Raw genomic sequence first — 17418 nt, 5'->3', positions numbered from 1 at the left:
GGGAGGGGGAGGGGGTCTGGGGGTCTGGGGGTCTGGGGGTCTGGGGGGTTGGTTGATGATGATGATGAGTTATGGTGGCGCGATTATGTGATACGTACGTACGTATGGTTGTAATGATGATGATGATGATGATGTTGTGGGTGGGTGGAAGAGGGTAGGGTAGGGTAGGGTGGGGTGTGTGTAATGATGGGAAGGGTAGCCGAGTAATTTCAATAGACACGTTTTTTTTTTTTTTTTCCCCTCGGCCACGTCTGTCTGAACCTCCTCGTGAGCGACACCCGGCCGGGCTCACACATCATCCGATCAGACTACCTCCAGCATCCGCAGCTCCTAGAAGGGTGGACGGAAGACGCGTGAATTGATTGCGAGTTCCTGGTCTCTTTTGGGGTGCACGGAACCGTTGGTCTGAATCATCGCGCTACACTTCTTCTATGCTTACTGGCTTCTCGGTGACTACAAGCGGTCTGCAGCGTTTCCCCCGCATAGTAGCAGCTCTGCTCCATATTTTGTTGACGGAGAGTCTACTTGGGGTGCGTAAATGATGGTTACTTGAAAGATTAAGCCTTTTTAAGCCTTACGTGGGCCATCGGGATGTAGGTATGGATTTTGACCGTCCTTCTTTGTGAGCACTTAAGGCAAATAATCGGGCGTAGATGCGAGTTTTTGATCGGTAGGCATAGGTAGAGATAGAAGATGTTACCATCTATCGGAATATACTTAGTGGATTCGTAAGGCTTTATTCAATTTGTAAGGAAAACTAACACTAGACAAGTGGATAGAAAAACTTTAAGTGATATGAAGAGTTTGAAGATGGACCTACTTAGTGGAGGTGCACGCGGTAGTATGGGGTGACGTAGGACTGCGAGACGGAGATGAGGGGCCATGCCGCATCGGCATAGTCGGCATCATCGGATCGAGATGCATTTCATCGTGATCGTCGGGAAGGAAGAGCTCTGATGCATTTACACATACATATGAGATATCATTGTCAAGGGTATGTACAACTTTATCAACCGAAACAAGTAAAATCGTGATCAGAACCCATGTGAGTTCTTCTCAAGCAACGTTTTCATGTGCCAGCATCAATCGGCAGATCAAGGGTATGAGTAAGGGAAGCTAACCAAATCCGGGCATTGCAATTGATATTGAATAGGGCGGGAAGCGGAAGAAAACGTAAATTGCGTGAAGCACTTCCCCCTGGACAGGGGACAATTGGCGATGATCGGAGGGGCGGGCCGGCGAAAGCGGAAGAAACGTGCAGTCGAACCAACGTGCCGGTACAACAACAGAGTCTGTGCATCGCGGCGTTGGTCCTGCGCATGATTCGCAGCTGCGCCGAGCTCCACAACCGGCGTACGTACCGCTGCCGAGGTGTGGCACAGCAGTCGTGAAGAAAACCGGCTCCGATCCTCGACAGCTACTCTGTCAGTGAAAGCTTCATCCGTACTCTTTCCCTCTTGTCCAATAATTATAGCGCCAAACATGTGCGGTGACAGACCGGAGCTCGAGGTAGACTCCTCGGTGGAGAGCGACTCTGCATACAGCGGTGATATGTTAGCCCACACCATCTCATATTGGCCCAGAAGCCATCCGCTCATCGTCAGCAGGTTGAGCTATGCCACTTCGATCAGCAGCAGCGTCAAGCACTACCGCAGCGAGTATGGCCGCCGCTTCCACGCGTACAAGGACGGCTGTAAGTGGTCTGCAGCCTCGGCAGACGGCGACAAGGGCTCATTCGCACAGCGTATAATTTCCCAAACGACGAAAAAGAGCAAGACCGATTGGACATGGTGCACCACCTGAACACGCTCGCGCTGGGGGGGAAGCTCCACCTGGCGCCATTGCCGCAGGCGCCGAAGCGTGTGCTCGACATCGGAACAGGTAAATATCGACCACGAATTGACTAACGGCCCAGTGGCTGAGCAGCGAACAGGCACCGGCATCTGGGCGATCGAGGCGGGAGACACCTGGCCATCGGCCACCATTGTCGGCAACGACCTGTCCCCGATCCAGCCGCAGTGGCTCCCGCCCAACGTGACGTTCGAGGTCGACGACGTCGAGGCCGAATGGCCCGACAGGGCCCAGTTCGACTTCATCCACTCGCGGTACATGGCGGGCTCGCTCGGCGACTGGCCGCGGCTGATGTCGCGCTGCTTCGAGAACCTGGAGGCGGGCGGGTGGGTCGAGTTCCAGGACTACGAGTACCGCTACTACTCGGACGACGGGAGCCTGCCCGACGACAGCCAGCTGAAGAGGATGAGCGAACTGCTGGTGGAGGGCTGCTCGAAGATTGGCCGCAACGTGTCGCCCGGCCCGTCGCTGCTGAAGTGGGTCAAGGACGCGGGGTTCGTGAACATTGGGCACCAGGTGATTAAGCTGCCGTTGGGGGCGTGGCCCAAAGATCCCGTGTTGAAGCAGATGGGGTCGTTCAATCTGGTGCAGACAGTGGAGGGCTTGGAGGCTTACGACCTCGCCATCTTCACCCGCGTCCTGGGCTGGACCAAGGAGGAGGTGGACGTCTTTAACGCAAAGGTCAGGAAGGAGCTTGGGAAGAAGGGCGTGCACGCGCTGATTGACTTCTGGATTGTGTGGGGGCAAAAGCCGACGGCGTTGTGAGAGCTGTAGATAGCCGAGAAGAACATGTGCAGAAACGGCAAGAGCAGAGAGCAAATGCGAACAGGGTGACTGCTAAATGAGCCAAAAGATCTGGGAGGCAAGACCCTTCCTCAACATCACCTTCACACAGCGTCTTCCTCAACACCAGCGACCCAGCGCCCGCTCTGTCGACCGCCATGTCCACCGCCAGGGATCCGTCCACTCGCGAACGGATAATTAACGCTGCTAACCTACTGTTCGCCTCGGGCGTGCCCGTCTTCGCGTCGTCGACCAGCCGCTTCGACCTCGTCGCCAGCACCACGCCCGACGGCGGCGGCATCCACGTGAAGCTGCAGCAGTGGCACCGCGTGGGCGACTCCAGCCTGCGCTGCGTCGTCGCCATCGTCGGCCCCACGAAGAACAGCTACCAAGACGCCCTCCATGCTCTGGCCGAAGACCTGGAGCGCATGGTCGAGCAGTCGCGGACCACCCACCACCAGCAGACCTTCACGCCCAGTAAGTGTCCGCCCTCACCCGGCCGTTTTTCCGTGAAGAATGGAGGTAACCTTGACTTTAGCTCGCTAGTCCGCTGCGCCGATCCAGCGCCGGAGCTGACGATGATGGCGGTCAACAAGAGCAACAACAGCCCGCGGACGCCCACAGCCACGGCCCGGCGTCGTCAGCAAGATTCAACCCTCACTCTGCGTACGCAGTCTCTCAGCATCGACGCCCACTCGCCGCGCTCGCGCTCATCGTCAACCTCGAGCACGAGCACGCTCCGGCCCTCCACCGCGCCGCCGGGTCCCGGTCATCACCCTCACAACGCGGAACAGTTGGAAGCCCTCCCTCCCATTCCACCGCCGACGACAGCGTTGCAACCACCGCCCATCCAACCCCGCCAGACGCCCAAGCGCTCATTGACAACTAAACTGAAGCCCTTCCTCCGCCGCCAGCAGCAGCGCGACTCGCAACAGCAGCAGCAGCAACTTCAAACACCAAGGGCTCAGCACCAGCCCCAGCCCAAGCCAGCAATGGAGCAGCAGCAGCAGAACCCCACCAACAACAACCACCGCACGCCGTCAAGACAGCTGCCGCAACAGCAACCGCAACCTCAGCAGCAACCACCCCGCAAGCCATCGACCCTCCACAAACTCGGCAGTCTGATGGCGCCTCACCACAAGGACCGTAGCAGCAAGGTCGAGCCCACGACAACAGCCACAACACCGTCCGCGCCGCGCTACATGCTCGCTCCGGACCAAGGACCGTCGCCCGAGCAGCCGTCGCCGCCGGTGCCGCTGAGGAGCCACCGTCGTCGAGCCAGGTACGAAGATGGATATGAAGAAGTGAGGACGACGACGATGGGCGGCTTGGGGCTGACGACGCCTACCAAGTCGCCGTTGAGACGGCAGCAGCCGCAGCAGCAGCCGAAACAGCAGACGACGATGATGATGATGACGATGGGCGGCGGCGGCGGCGGCGATAGACCGAAAGGCCCGCGCGGGCTGCCTCAAGGCCCGACGACGACGTTCAGCGGGAGCGGTGTGAGCGGTGGCGAGCGGCGGATGAGCAGCAGCAGCAGCGTCAGCAGTTACCAGCACCAGCGGGACCAAGGACAGATGCTATTTGCGGAGAGGAGCCCAGCTGAGGCGGTGCGGAGGATGAAGGAATCGAGCGAGTGGCACAACAGGGCGTCGTCGTCTGCACGTGACAGTTACCAACAGCAGCAGCAGTTGGCTGCCGTGCCTCCTTGGAAGGGCGGCGGCGCGGCGCCCAGAGAAGTGGTGGGAATGCGGTCTTCTGTTGCCGCTGGAACAAAGCCCGCCCGTACCGGTGAGGCGGCCTTGAGCGACATTGGCAACAACGATAGGCCCGCCACCATACCTGCCGTGCTGCGTCTGCACCGTAAGCCTGTCGCCTACCACTCGTACGATGGCGGCAGCCGCTACGTCGGTACCAGCAGCGCGCTGCCTGCTGCTCCGGTTCCGACGACCTCGGCAACGACGGAAAGCAGCCCCGCCGCTGGCGACCTGCTGGAACGATGTCGACCTATTCGAGGCGGAGCTGAAGAGAGACCAGGCGCGGGACGAGCTGCGCCTCCTCGAGGCCCAGAAGAAGCAGCAGCAAGAACAACAAGGACGACGCCTGACGTGGCGCGATGGCGGCGGGCCAGTCGCCGATGAGAAGAAGAAGAGTGACAACAGCGGCCGGAACCACGGCGACGATGATGATGATGATGATGATTGGGAGGACGAGCCCGCCTGGCAGCAGCAGGCCCCGCCGCAGCCCCCGCCGCGGTCGCCTGCGAGGCGTCACCACCACTCGTGGTTGCAGCCGCTGCGAAGCTCCGTCGCCGGATCGGGCCTGCGTGCTTGGTCTAGCGTGGACGGGAAGAAGCAGTAGTAGGAAGTACCTACCACCACTGACTGACTGACTGACTGACTGACTGACTGATTTGATGGGGGGATTCGATTTCGACTTGGCACATTGGGGCGAGAGGTCATGAGGAACAACGACTCGGGGTTCTCAGCCGCACACATCCAAGGCTGTGCGCAAGGCAGAGAGAGAGAGAGAGAGAGAGAGAGAGAGAGCTCGTGGGTGTGGTTGATTGATTGATTGGTTTCATTATTCGGATTTATTGCAAGGCCACGGGGTCACCACGATGGGGTTGGGTGAGCCCATGGGTCAGCCTTGTCCGTTGGGAGCCTGGTGAGGCTCACTCAGCAGCTAGCTGGCTGGGCGGACTAACAAAACTTCGAAGCATTAGCGTGCAGGCAGCAACTTGCTACTACGACTTGGCGATGAAAACTTGTAGGAATATCTTGGAATTTTTGGTGGGTCGTAAGGCAGAGTTTCCTGCAGCCCAACAACTTTGGCGACGAAGAAAAAAAAAAAGGGGAACATGGAACGAATCAAGGGCAGGCCAACCAGGAAATTAGTTTTTTATACAGGAAATGAAAAAAAATGGTATCTGACGAAAAAAACGAAGTGCGATGAAGAAGCTAAGAGAGCAGAGCGAGCAGAAGGTAGCTCTTCCGCCAATAATCGCCCGCGTTCTTCTTCAGACGCTCCACTGCTGCATTGTCCGCCCCGGACGCCTCTTGCAGCTGCTTCTCCAAAGCCACGAAAGGGGAGGACCCTTCCGCGACTCTCTGAGCAAACGCGCGCTGCAAATAGCAAACGTCAAAAAGCAAGTGGACGAGCTTATCCTTCTGGACCTCGGCACTGGGAGCAGCGCGTGGCTTCTTTCCCACCGCGTCCTCGCCATTCGTTTGCGTGGCTTCTTCCGCAGTGGCATCTTCTGCTTCCCGTGACCCTTCTTCTCCGCCTTCTCCTGGCTCCTCCTCCTTCTTGCCCTTGTCGCCGGCGTCGGCGTCTCCGTCCTTGGACTCGGCCGTGGCCGTGGCCGTGGCCGCCTCGATCGCCTCGACGCACCCGCGCAGGACGGCGGCGGTCTCGTCCGCCACCTCCTTCTTGAGCACGTCGACGGCGCCGGGCGACCACAGGTCGCCGCCGCGCGTCCACATCTCGCGGTGCAGGGCGCAGAGGTACTTGAAGGCGCTCACCGACGGCTGCACGGGCAGCGGGGGGTTGCCTTCCCACAGCGCCCGCGCCCTGGCGCGGCGGGATCGCGCCAGCTTCTTCGCCGCGTCGGCGTAGGCCGCGAGCGGCGACCTGGAGACGAGCTGCGCGATTGAGATGTGGAGGGGGCGCGTGACGGAGGGGGGGAAGACGGTGGATGCGACGACGATGCGCCGGTTCGTCGCGGATAGGGCGGTCAGACGCTGGCTGACCTCCCGGAGGGCGCGGGTGAGCAGGATCGTCTTGGGTGCGGCGAGGTCCGGGTCTTGCAGCGTTTTTGAAACGAGGGCGTCGACGTCCTTTTGGAGGTCGGCGAAGGCGGTGGAGAGGGCTTCCTTCAAGGAGTCCTCGAGCGAGCGGGGATCGTCCTCGCTCAGGAGGGCTTGCTTGGATTCGAGCTCGAAGTCGTCATCTTCGTCATCTGCGTCGAGATCATCGTCCCATCGCGTGTCCTTCATCTCTTTGATTACGGAATAGGCACCCTCTAACGAACCAGCCCACAGGTCGTATGAGGCGATCAGCTGCAAAAGAGAATCGTCGAGGCCATGGCTCCGCTCAATGATTGCTCGCTTGAAGGCAGGAGCTCCATTGGAGGTATCAATATAGGCTGTAGACGGATCCCACAAAGATACTGCTTGGTGTCCGCTGTCGCCAGTGCAGGAATCAAGTATGCGGGAAAGATCAGACGTAACCAAGTTAAGTCTGGACGCGCGCTCGGTCAGCAAAGTGCGGAGGCGCTCGTTGAGAACAGTCCTGATATCATCCAACACGGACGACGGGTCAACGCCGAGGCCACGATTGGTGGACGAGAGCCAAGTCTCCAGCATCTCTCTTCTAACATGAAGTACAGTTTTGGGGTCGTCGTGTTCGGCCAACACGCCACGGGTGCTGTCAAGGAAGGCTTTCACCGCCTGCTTTGCCCAAGCTTTCAGAAGCTTCTCTGCATCCGGCTTGGAAAGTTCATCGTGCCGCGGCCACGGAGTAAAGTTCCTTACCTCACCGGCAATCCAGCGCTCATGAACGTCAAGGTTAAGCTCAGCAATGGCTTGGATCTCGGGGTCTTGAAGAAGCGGACGGGCCTTCAGACGGGCCAGGGCATCGGCAAGCCGCTTGGGAAAGATGGTCTGAGTGTCGACCAAAGTCCGAACGTACAACTTCAGAGCGCGAGGAAGGTGCTCTTGAGAAGTGCGGCCTTCGTCGACCAGCCTTGTCATAGATTCCAAACGGACATGGTGGAAATGGCGCAGAACATCGCTGGGGGCGGAGCTCGTCGCCAACGAGAAAGCACACATACTCTCGAGCACATCATGTGTCTCCGAGTTGAAGCGCGAGAACTGCGTGTCAATTGTATGCAACAACTTTCTGCGTAACGAAGCGAGTTGGTTTTTGAGGGAGTCGACGAATGGAGTGGCATCGGACGTGTTGGAGAGGTTCTTGTGCAAGAGACGAGAGATGACAAGGATTTTAGCGGCAAGCAAGGTCGAGCCCTTCTTCAATGTGCGACGAATGACGGTGGGACAGGTCTGGAGAAGGGCGAGTTGGGCGGCGAACGAGAAGCGCTCGGCGTCTGGAGCAGGGTAGCTGATCAGCCTGGGAATACGGCAAAGAGGGTGCGGAAGCGCTCACCGAGGCTGCGCGAGTGCTGCGCGAGGCCGCGATAGTTCTTGGTTATGCTGTCGACCCTCCGCGAGTTGCATCTCTGGCCAATGACGCCCAGGGTGGACTCAACGTGCTGCATTTGCCGGTCCATCTCAATGATGCGCTCGGCGGTACCCAGCAGGTCGCGATAGCTCGCGCTGGCATCCGCGAGCGTCAGCGATGCTTACGGACTAGAGGGCTCAGGGATAGACTACTCACCCGACCAGCGACCGCAGCTTCTCGCGATTCTCGTCGGCATTGTGGCGGAGCTGCTGCTCGAGCTTGCGCACGACGGGGACGGGGTACTGGAAGGCATCGTCGGCGGACGCGAACGAGCGCGGATCGGCGGCTGCAGCGGTCGCCATGGCGGCGGAGGGCGTGTCGATGGATGGCGTCAGACACGTTGCCCGACGCGCCGCGGGCGTGGAGCTCCCCACCTGTGGCAGCTGCCCCGGGCTTGGCGTCGCCTCATCACGTGTCAGGCTCACTTATTTTAAACTCCCTTCGCACCACTCGCTCCGCCCGCAGACATCAGCCTTGCACTACCGTTTTCATCACACCGCGCCAGCCGCACCTGTGCGCCGTCGCCCGGGCGCACCGGCACAATGCGCTTAGGGCGATTGGCGGGCTGAACGGTGGCCTGCTTAGGTCATGGAGTCGGCCTTGGGGCAGCCTGCAGGAGCGCGCAAGGGAGCTGCGAGGCTGATGCTATTCATGGCCCCTCTGCCCCGCGGCTGTGTTGGCTCGCCCGCGGCTGCTCCCATCTGGGAATAAGTCTGTACTCCCTTCTCTCTTGCTCTTGATCCGTCGTCCAAGCCTCCAACCACCCCAAATCACCCGCGATGCAAGCAACACGCATGCTTTTAACCCGCCACTCCGCCGACTTCCATCATGGAGTCGCTCCACCGCCTCGCATCGCCTCCGATCGGCTCCCCGAGTCCTTCTTTGCTTCGTCCAATCATCCGGCCAAGACCTCGAGCCCCGCATCTTCATCAGCCCATGTAGACACGGCCCCAACCCGTGATCTCAGAGCCGCCCTCTCCGCCTGGGCAAGCAAACTACGCTCTTCGTTGCCAAAAGGCCACACGACGACGCAAGTTCTCTATCCGCCCCAGGACATCTTCTCTCCGGCCCCAGCAAGGCGTCGTTCGGCGAAGAAGAATGATCCTTCGGCCATGCCTTCTCCAGCGGTTCACCGGAAACCCCTCCAGAGGTCGAATAGCTACGAACAAGGCGACGACAAGAGCACGACCACTAGTCCCTTCTTAAAAGAAACGGAATCTGGCAGTCGCGGATCGTCCACCGAGCAGTCCCTGCGGGTACCCTTCACCACCGACAAATCCTTTGAGACTGGTCGGTACCCTGTCCATGCCAAGAAGGAGGACCCTGTTCAAGAACGAAGAGAAGCCGAGAAATCGCTTCAGTCGGGATGCGCACACCATCGCGCGCACAGTCCGTACCAGATTGATGACAAGAATCAACTCAGCTTCGAAAGAAACGAGGTGTTGCTCATCTCCACGAAGCGCGAAGACGGTGAGTTCGGACTTCATCTACAGGGCTCCATGGTTGACTGACTCCAATCAGGATGGTGGTACGCTAAGCGGCTATCGTCTCACGAGGCTGGTTGGGTGCCCTCGAATTTTCTTGAACGCCGGCAACTTGTTGAGACGCTCCCCGAGGCTTCAGTCGGGAGTCTGCCGCGGCGATCGCGCGCCATCCGCCAGAAGAATTGGGTGAAACGCCATGCCGTGTACGGCAGGGTGGAGCTCGAGGGTTCCGAGGACCTGCAGCTGTACCATCACTTTTCCCAACAGCTTTTGGCCGTGCGCGAATGCGCCGTCTGCGGAGATGCGAAGCCCAACGCCGATTTCCCGGACGAGACGCGGTTGCAGTGCAAGCACGTATGGCGCACGTGCGGCGAATGCGCTCAGGCCTGGATCGCCTCTGGGCTCGAAAGCAAAGGATGGGACCAGATCAAATGTCCGGAGGAGGGGTGTGAGGCCTTCCTTGGTCATGCCGACGTCTCGCAGTTAGCTGACAGGGCGACCTTTCAAAGGTCAGACCAAACCAGCATGCCGGTGATGGCTTGTAATGCTGACTGAGTCGGACAGATACGATTCCCTCGCCACGCGTGCCCACCTCAGCACGCTGCCCAACTTCCGCTGGTGCCTCTCGGCGAACTGCAAGAGCGGACAAATCCACGAAGACGCGTCCGGCCCCATATTCACGTGCATGGGATGCACCAAGCAATTCTGCACGCACCACGAAATCCCGTGGCATCGGGGCGAAACCTGCGAGCAATATGACCAACGAGCGAGCTGCGAAAGACAGGCAAAAGAGGACCGGGCGACCAAGAGACTGCTGAAGAAGATGACGAAACAGTGCCCGGGCAAGAACTGTGGGTGGACGATCGAGAAAAACCTCGGCTGCGACCACATGACATGTCGCCAGTGCCACCATGAGTTTTGCTGGGTCTGTCTAGCTGCGTACGAGCCCATTAGAAACGAGGGAAACACGAGACACAAGACAAGTTGTAAGTACCATTCGGACAATATGGCTAGACGATGAGAAGGAAATGGGGAATGTCGACATTGACATGATCTGCGGGTGCACGTGTAGAAGAGCAGGAAAAGATAGTACCGCGTTGAAATTTACGTCAAACTTCGCTCTTGAAGAAATCGCTAATGCTGCAACCGTGCCTGTGATTGCCGATGTCGACGGGCTAACATGCTTTGACCGCATGGGGGCACTCTTCGGCACGCGCAGCCAAGCCCACAACCCGGCAGCCAAGCAAGGACCTGCATTCGAGTCAGGTCCAGTCATTGATAAGAGATAAATTAATCCCCGGACCCTTCTTGAGCTGCATATTAGTCTGGTGGAGACACCAGGGCCAAGCGTTCAACGTTTGAGCTTAGCTACTGCTTATTCCAAGGCCAACTGCAAGATAGATAGTGAGGTAGGTTGGCTTAGAAGAGCAACGCACAGCGCAACTCCACCCCTGTCTTTATTATCTTTTCCAGGTGATTACTGACTATCCGACCTTCCTTTGCATATTGTCTCTTATCTAGCGTGCGTCTCTATCATCATCTCTTGCATCTACAAGGCTCAATTGCCCATTTGAAGCACCTGTTGCAGTGCCCAGCGGCCTCTGAAGGTAGTGCAGTATGGCCAACGGCATTGATCGACGTCCTTAAACATCTTCACCATCTGGCAGACGTCGTCGCGCCGATTTCGACGAACAAACGACACAATGGGATCTGGGCACGGACAGACTTGAGGCATAAGAAGTGATGACGTCATGTAGCTACAAATTAGCTGCTTGGCGGAACTGGACGATGACTGCTGACCACCGAAAGCAGTCGAGCTCAATCGTTCTCACCCCATGTATCTCGCCACAAGGATAGCACACAGACGCACATGCTGCATCACGGCTGTTCCTGCAACATTCCGCGCACGCGCGTCCACAGCAGCAGCCGGTGCTGCCGCGGCAAAGCGGCAAAAGTCTCCACCAACCACGTCCACCGCTGCAGCCGACAGCAAGGTGTCTCCGATGAAGCGCTCGGCCCCGGGAAGCGGCAGCAAAGCTGCGGCGCCTAGGACCAAGAAGAAGGCGCGTCCCGAGGTGCCCGAATACCATCTCACGCCGTCACGGAAAGACGATGCCGGAGAGATCATCTGGCCGGCGCCAAAGGAGCAGATCGAACAAGCAAAGAGCTTCATACTGGAATGGTGAGCAGCAACCAAAAAATAGGCCTCGACGCAAGCCTTCAGTAATCAGGAAATATCTGCCAGACTGACGTGCAATGTTTCCCCCCTCTCAGCGCCGGTGCCGGCAAAAGAACACTGATAGTCCCCGACAAAGACGCCGACGGCCTCTCGTCCGGCGCCATTCTCCAGAGGACCCTGATTCTGCTCGGCCTCGAGCCTGAGCTTATATCCGTTCATCTGCTGCGAAAGGGCAACAACATTCACACGGAAAGCGAGCGGCAGGCCATGGCCGACATCGATCCCGAGTACATTTTCATCTTGGACCAGGGATCACGGAAAGCTCCGCCAGTCATCGACAAGCCGCACAAGGCTTTGGTGATTGACCACCACTTTGCAGAAGAAGATGACTTTCCGGAGGGCTCGAAGCACGTCACAGCGTGCAACTCGCCTCCGGTAGCGACGAGCTCGCTGCTTACCTACCACCTCTGTAGCGCGGTGCATGAGGACGTACAGCAGAGCTGTGCCTGGCTATGCGTCCTCGGCACCCACGGCGATCTGGGCACGACGTTGAAGTGGGAGCCGCCTTTTCCCGACATGCGCGCTACCTTCAAGACGTACACAAAGAAAGCGCTGAATGAGGCCGTCTCCATGATCAATGCGCCACGCAGGGCAGCTACTTTCGATGTGCCGGTGGCGTGGGCTGCGTTGGCTGCGGCAAATGCGCCGGCTGACCTGGCGAACAACGAGAAACTTCTCGCAGCACGCGCAGAAGTCAAGGCTGAGGTCGAGCGATGCACGCATGCCGCGCCTAAATTCAGCGCGGACGGAAAGATTGCTGTCTTCCGCATTCGCTCGGCGGCCCAGGTTCACCCACTGATTGCCACGCGGTGGGCTGGCCATCTATCATCCTCCAAGCTTGAGGTTGTGCTCGTCGCCAATATAGGATACCTCCCAGGGCTTGTGAATTTTTCGTGTCGCGTCCCACGAAGTGCGCGTGCACGAGAGACACCGGTCAACATTATTGAGGTTTTGAGAGGAGTAGCAGACCGAGCGGCGGACCCGACCCTGCGCGCTAGGTTAGGGGAATCTTTTGCACGCGGACACAAGGAGGCTAGCGGAGGGATCGTCGGAGTTCAAGAATTCGAGGAGCTGATGGCGTGTTTGGAAGTGGGCGGGAAATCTGAAGGCGAATCTCCTCCGAGGAAGAAGAAGAAAGATGAGAAATCAGCCCAGTCGAACACGTTGATGAATTACTTCGGGAAGAAAAATGGCTCAAATCCGGCGTCATAGAGGTGAAGCACAGGGTAGAGTCCCATGCCGGTGGGATGCTTCTTTCAGGAGTAGAAGAGAAATCTCCACAGTACTTTGGCCTCGGGCAGCGCCGTGTGCTTGAACCCTTCAGGCGGGTTTCACCGGATGAAAAGGACCGCCCGGCAGAAAGAAGCCGTTCGAGAGACGTCGACATCAAATGCAATGCCCAGTTTCGAGGGAACGGCCGCAGAATCGAATGGAAGCGAGTATCGGAGGTGGCACCGGCCATGACGTACTGATGTGGTGTCGCGTGTCGATGCAAATGGCACAGCCAACGGCCTGCAGGGTCCGGAAATTGGAGAAGAGCCGCCAGCCTATAGATCGACATCCTGTTTCGCAGGGTGCATCATCATGATCTCGATATTCCTCATCAAGATCCTGGTGGTGTCGTCGACTTCCCGAAGATTGGCCTTATCCGGCGCTGCAATCATTATGCAATGCTATCGGGTTACCGGATGGACAAGGCAATGCATCGCCGGGTTTAAGTGACGGAGATAAGTGTGCGGTGTTTTCCATGGCCCAGGGCGTGGCAGGGGGGATTCATCCAGAGCTTCTGGCTGGGCGACACATGGCATTCCTGGGAATCGAAATGGTATTCTGGAACTTGACAACCCGGCGTGATGAAATGAAAGCTTGGCCCCAACAGTGATTAGTGAGACACCCACAGTTAACGCTTGGAAGAACCGACGCCGCCCGATTTGAGGCGTCGGACGCTACGGTGTTTGTCTGGCAGCATCGCAGCGGGGCTGCGCACTCGATACCCACAGGCACGGGAGCGTTCCCGCGCGTGGTGGGGCCGTCAGGGAGTGACGTCGGGAGAGAGGCCGGCTGCTCTGCTGAAGCACTGGCGCCGAGCAACGGGAACCAATATTGTTGCGACCTTTTATCAAGCACCGTCAGCATCGTGACCCCTGGCGATGTGGTTTGGGTGACAGTGGACCGCAGGGTTGTAGATCGAGCAGGTCAGATCGCCGGCAGATGCGGCTGGATCTGTTGCCGGGGCTCGACGTCGAAGCTCAGGCAAGCTCCAGACGCCTGCGGGCGGACGCCTGGCGGCGTTCTTCGGGTGCCTTATCCGGAGGCCCAGGGATTTCTTGCCATCCTCGGCTGCGTGATGCGAAAGAAAGCATGTTCTCCGCGGGGCGTTGGGGAGGAGGAGCGGCGATGTCGGGCGCGTGGTGGATCGCCGGCCAGCGCGTCAGTAGACCGACGCCGTCCCCAAATTTCACGCAGGGTTCCGTCCAGCACTCGGGGACGGCTCGGATTCGGGCGAGGCTAGCTGCACACAACGTGGACGGCAGTTTTGGTCGGCGGGTTCTTTTGCCCAGAACGAGGGCGGGCTTGCACAGCCCCAAGGCAATTCCCTCCGCGTCTGGGGTAAGAGGCGAGCGCGACTCAGGCTTTGCGGGTTGCCAAGCGCGCACAAAGCTTAGCTGGCGCACCGCCGTCGATTGTAGGAAAGAGATTCCATGGCGGTCGTCTTGCTCTCTCCGCTTCGGGACGCGACGGCAACGCTGCCCCTCACGCGACAGCGAGGCGCCGCAGCCAGGCTTCAGGCCCGCTGCGTGGCCGTGCCGCTAGCAGCTTCGATCGAGCCTCACAGCAACGCGAGGGGCACACGCAGCGGCATGGGGCGGCCACGTCCAGCACACCCGGTCAGCCGTGAAACAAGGCGGCCCTGGCCCCGGCGCAGCACGCGGTGGCCGCTGGTTCCCCGCCTTTCTCTCCAGTCTCGGCGCTACCTGATGCCTAAGCTCTAGCTCGAGAAGGAGCTATGACCCTGTCGCGCGCGCGCCCAGCCGGCAGCCAACACTGCTTGCGGGGGAAGACAGCGCCCGGCGGCCATGGGACGACAATGACTTGCTGGGCTGGCCGCGGGGCGTGTTGCCATTCGCCAATGTGCCTGGACCCCGCATCCAGCGCCATGCGAGTAGCGCGCGGCGGAGCTGCCTTCGTCCTGGCCCATGCCTGGCTGCCCCTCAGCACCGCCAACGTCAGAAGCTTGAGCGCGCGCCGACGAGTGGGGTCATGCTGGAAATGGCACGCTTCGCCCGGTGGCCGCCTCCCTCCTCTCAGCAGCACGCTCTATCGAAGATGATGCCGGCGCGCCCAAGCCCTGTGGGCCTGCGTGGCATATATATAATGGGCCCTGCGTCGGACACTTTTGCCCTCCATCATTCCACCTTCGCCCTCTTCTCGACGCCGCATCCCCACCCCGCTCGTACCTGGGCAATCATCTGCGACGTCATTGCCGCTTTGCCGACCAACTAGGTAAGCAACCCCATGCGAACCCGTCCCTCGCCGTGATTAGAGGTGCGTCGGACCATGACCAAGACGGCTGACCTGGAACGCCGCGTGCGCCGCAGTCCGGAAGCACATATAACCTCCGCGCCTCCCGCCGAGCAGCCTTCTGTTCCACTCCTCATTCTCTTCATCAATCGTCACCATGGTATTTATCCGCTCTGCCACCCGCCTCGCGCGCCCCGCCTCCTCGGTCCTGTCCGCCGGCAGGAGCTCGTTGCTGCGCTCAAAAGCTCCCCTTGGCGTCAGAACGCTAACCGCAACCTCGCGGCAACAGGGCAAGGTTCTTCTGTGTCTCTACGACGTAAGTGTCCTCCCCGGGACGTCCAATGCCTCAATTGCGTGGTGTTGTTTACCGTGATGCGGTGCTGACGTCAATTGCTGTTCAGGGCGGCGTCCACGCCGAGCAACAGCCCGAGCTCCTCGGAACCACTGAGAACGAGCTTGGTATCCGCAAGTGGATCGAGGAGCAGGGCCACACTCTGGTCACCACCTCGGACAAGGAGGGTGAGACCTCCAAGTTCGAGCAGGAGCTCGTCGATGCTGAGGTCATCATTACCACTCCGTTCGTCTCGCCCAGCCAATTGCTCTTGTCACCCACTAACCCTCCTCAAGCTTCCACCCTGGCTACCTTACCAAGGAGCGTCTGGCCAAGGCGAAGAACCTCAAGCTCTGCGTGACTGCCGGTATCGGTTCCGACCACGTCGACCTCGATGCCGCCAACAAGACCAACGGCGGTCTGACCGTCGCCGAGGTCACGGGCTCCAACGTCGTCTCGGTCGCTGAACACGTCGTCATGACCATCCTGACCCTTGTTCGCAACTTCGTCCCTGCCCACGAGCAGATCGAGTCTGGCGACTGGAACGTCGCCGCGGTTGCCAAGAACGAGTACGATCTCGAGAACAAGGTCGTTGGTACCGTCGCTGTTGGCCGCATTGGCGAGCGTGTCCTGCGCCGCCTCAAGCCCTTCGACTGCAAGGAGCTGCTCTACTTCGACTACCAGCCCCTCTCTCCTGAGAAGGAGAAGGAGATTGGCTGCCGCCGCGTTGAGAATCTCGAGGAGATGCTTGCGCAGTGCGACGTTGTCACCATCAACTGCCCGCTGCACGAGAAGACCCGCGGCCTCTTCAACAAGGACCTGATCTCCAAGATGAAGAAGGGTGAGTGGAGGAAAATCAATCCCGGCAACCCCGCACTGCATCCACCCCACTCCGCCTCTCCCCTCGTCCCATCCTCGTGACTCGCTCGCTAACAACTCATTTCCCCTCAGGCTCGTGGCTGATCAACACCGCTCGTGGCGCCATTGTCGTCAAGGAGGACGTCGCCGATGCGCTCAAGAACGGCCACCTCCGCGGCTACGGTGGTGATGTCTGGTTCCCCCAGCCCGCTCCCAAGGACCACCCTCTGCGCTACGCCAAGAACCCGTGGGGCGGCGGCAACGCCATGGTTCCCCACATGTCGGGTACCTCGATCGACGCTCAGAAGCGCTACGCCGCTGGCACCAAGGCTATCCTGGACAGCTACTTCTCCAAGCGCTACGACTACAAGCCTGAGGACCTGATTGTCCACGGTGGTGACTACGCCACCAAGGCCTACGGCCAGCGCAAATAAATAATGAGTGTGCATGGATGGATGGGTTGTTGACTCCGCGCGCCCAAAAAGGTGGCGGGGAAATTCATATTATTGCCGGCTCGGATATCATTTTTAGCGAGGATGGGCGGCATTTCGCGGTTTAGTAGTGGACTGCTTGGTGAATGAGACCCCAAAACGAATTTTCTTCGAAGCTTCACATCTCCATCTTGCCTGAATGTGCACCCCTCATTGCCGATGCTTAGGCAGCTCTTTCCATTTCTTGATATCTCCACAATGGGTTGCAGATCTCAATCAACTCAGAGATATTTGCCCCGCATGCCTCGGGACGATGTTGTGTAATCTCCATGCGTAACCCACTCCGCCTCCGATTGCGCGGAGATTGCGAGAGGTGGTGATACGGCTCGATTCGGTCTTTACACGCCAATAAACCCATGATAGAAAGCCATGTAATGTAGACATGACGAAGAAATCCGACAAGAAGCAGCGCGCTCTATGTCCACAAAAAAGGTAAGAAAAGGGTAAAGGAAGAAACAGACAGCGGTGCGAAAGAAAGAAAGAAAAAAATCCATGTTCTCTGTACGATCACCGGTGTATCATAGCTCCCAAGCCTCGTCCAGCAGCAGCACCGCCATCATCATCGTCCTCGCTTTCGCTACTACTGCTGTCCCTGAAACCCTCCTCCAGCTCCCGGCT

General features: G+C 58.9%; 6 protein-coding genes across 6 annotated transcripts; 5 read left to right on the top strand and 1 right to left on the bottom strand.

The window, feature by feature from the left end:
* Positions 1–1482: 1482 nt before the first annotated feature.
* Positions 1483–2616, top strand: SLS55_001657 (uncharacterized protein; the record flags this gene model as incomplete). Its single annotated transcript, XM_066773149.1, has 3 exons — positions 1483–1693; positions 1744–1881; positions 1934–2616. 3 exons carry the CDS (start codon positions 1483–1485, stop codon positions 2614–2616), a joined length of 1032 nt encoding a protein of 343 aa, XP_066635716.1.
* Positions 2617–3150: 534 nt separating this feature from the next.
* Positions 3151–4775, top strand: SLS55_001656 (uncharacterized protein; the record flags this gene model as incomplete). Its single annotated transcript, XM_066773148.1, has 2 exons — positions 3151–3156; positions 3498–4775. The coding sequence occupies 2 exons, from the start codon at positions 3151–3153 to the stop codon at positions 4773–4775; spliced, it is 1284 nt and encodes a 427-aa protein (XP_066635715.1).
* An 819-nt stretch (positions 4776–5594) lies between these two features.
* SLS55_001655 (uncharacterized protein) lies at positions 5595–8177 on the bottom strand (the record flags this gene model as incomplete). Its single annotated transcript, XM_066773147.1, has 3 exons — positions 5595–7741; positions 7801–7970; positions 8032–8177. 3 exons carry the CDS (start codon positions 8175–8177, stop codon positions 5595–5597), a joined length of 2463 nt encoding a protein of 820 aa, XP_066635714.1.
* An 810-nt stretch (positions 8178–8987) lies between these two features.
* SLS55_001654 (uncharacterized protein) lies at positions 8988–9904 on the top strand (the record flags this gene model as incomplete). Its single annotated transcript, XM_066773146.1, has 3 exons — positions 8988–9345; positions 9397–9713; positions 9869–9904. 3 exons carry the CDS (start codon positions 8988–8990, stop codon positions 9902–9904), a joined length of 711 nt encoding a protein of 236 aa, XP_066635713.1.
* A 1458-nt stretch (positions 9905–11362) lies between these two features.
* Positions 11363–12484, top strand: SLS55_001653 (uncharacterized protein; the record flags this gene model as incomplete). The annotated part of the gene is made up of 3 exons (XM_066773145.1): positions 11363–11541; positions 11634–12384; positions 12464–12484. The coding sequence occupies 3 exons, from the start codon at positions 11363–11365 to the stop codon at positions 12482–12484; spliced, it is 951 nt and encodes a 316-aa protein (XP_066635712.1).
* Positions 12485–15461: 2977 nt separating this feature from the next.
* FDH1_1 (formate dehydrogenase (NAD+)) lies at positions 15462–16743 on the top strand (the record flags this gene model as incomplete). The annotated part of the gene is made up of 3 exons (XM_066773144.1): positions 15462–15697; positions 15748–16292; positions 16403–16743. The coding sequence occupies 3 exons, from the start codon at positions 15462–15464 to the stop codon at positions 16741–16743; spliced, it is 1122 nt and encodes a 373-aa protein (XP_066635711.1).
* Positions 16744–17418: the final 675 nt, after the last annotated feature.

This window comes from Diplodia seriata, assembly GCF_021436955.1.
Source record: "Diplodia seriata strain FDS-637 chromosome Unknown scaffold_2, whole genome shotgun sequence".
Classification (NCBI taxonomy): domain Eukaryota; kingdom Fungi; phylum Ascomycota; class Dothideomycetes; order Botryosphaeriales; family Botryosphaeriaceae; genus Diplodia; species Diplodia seriata.
Note: the sequence above shows the minus strand (reverse complement) of the source record. Positions and strands in the feature narration are given on the sequence as shown.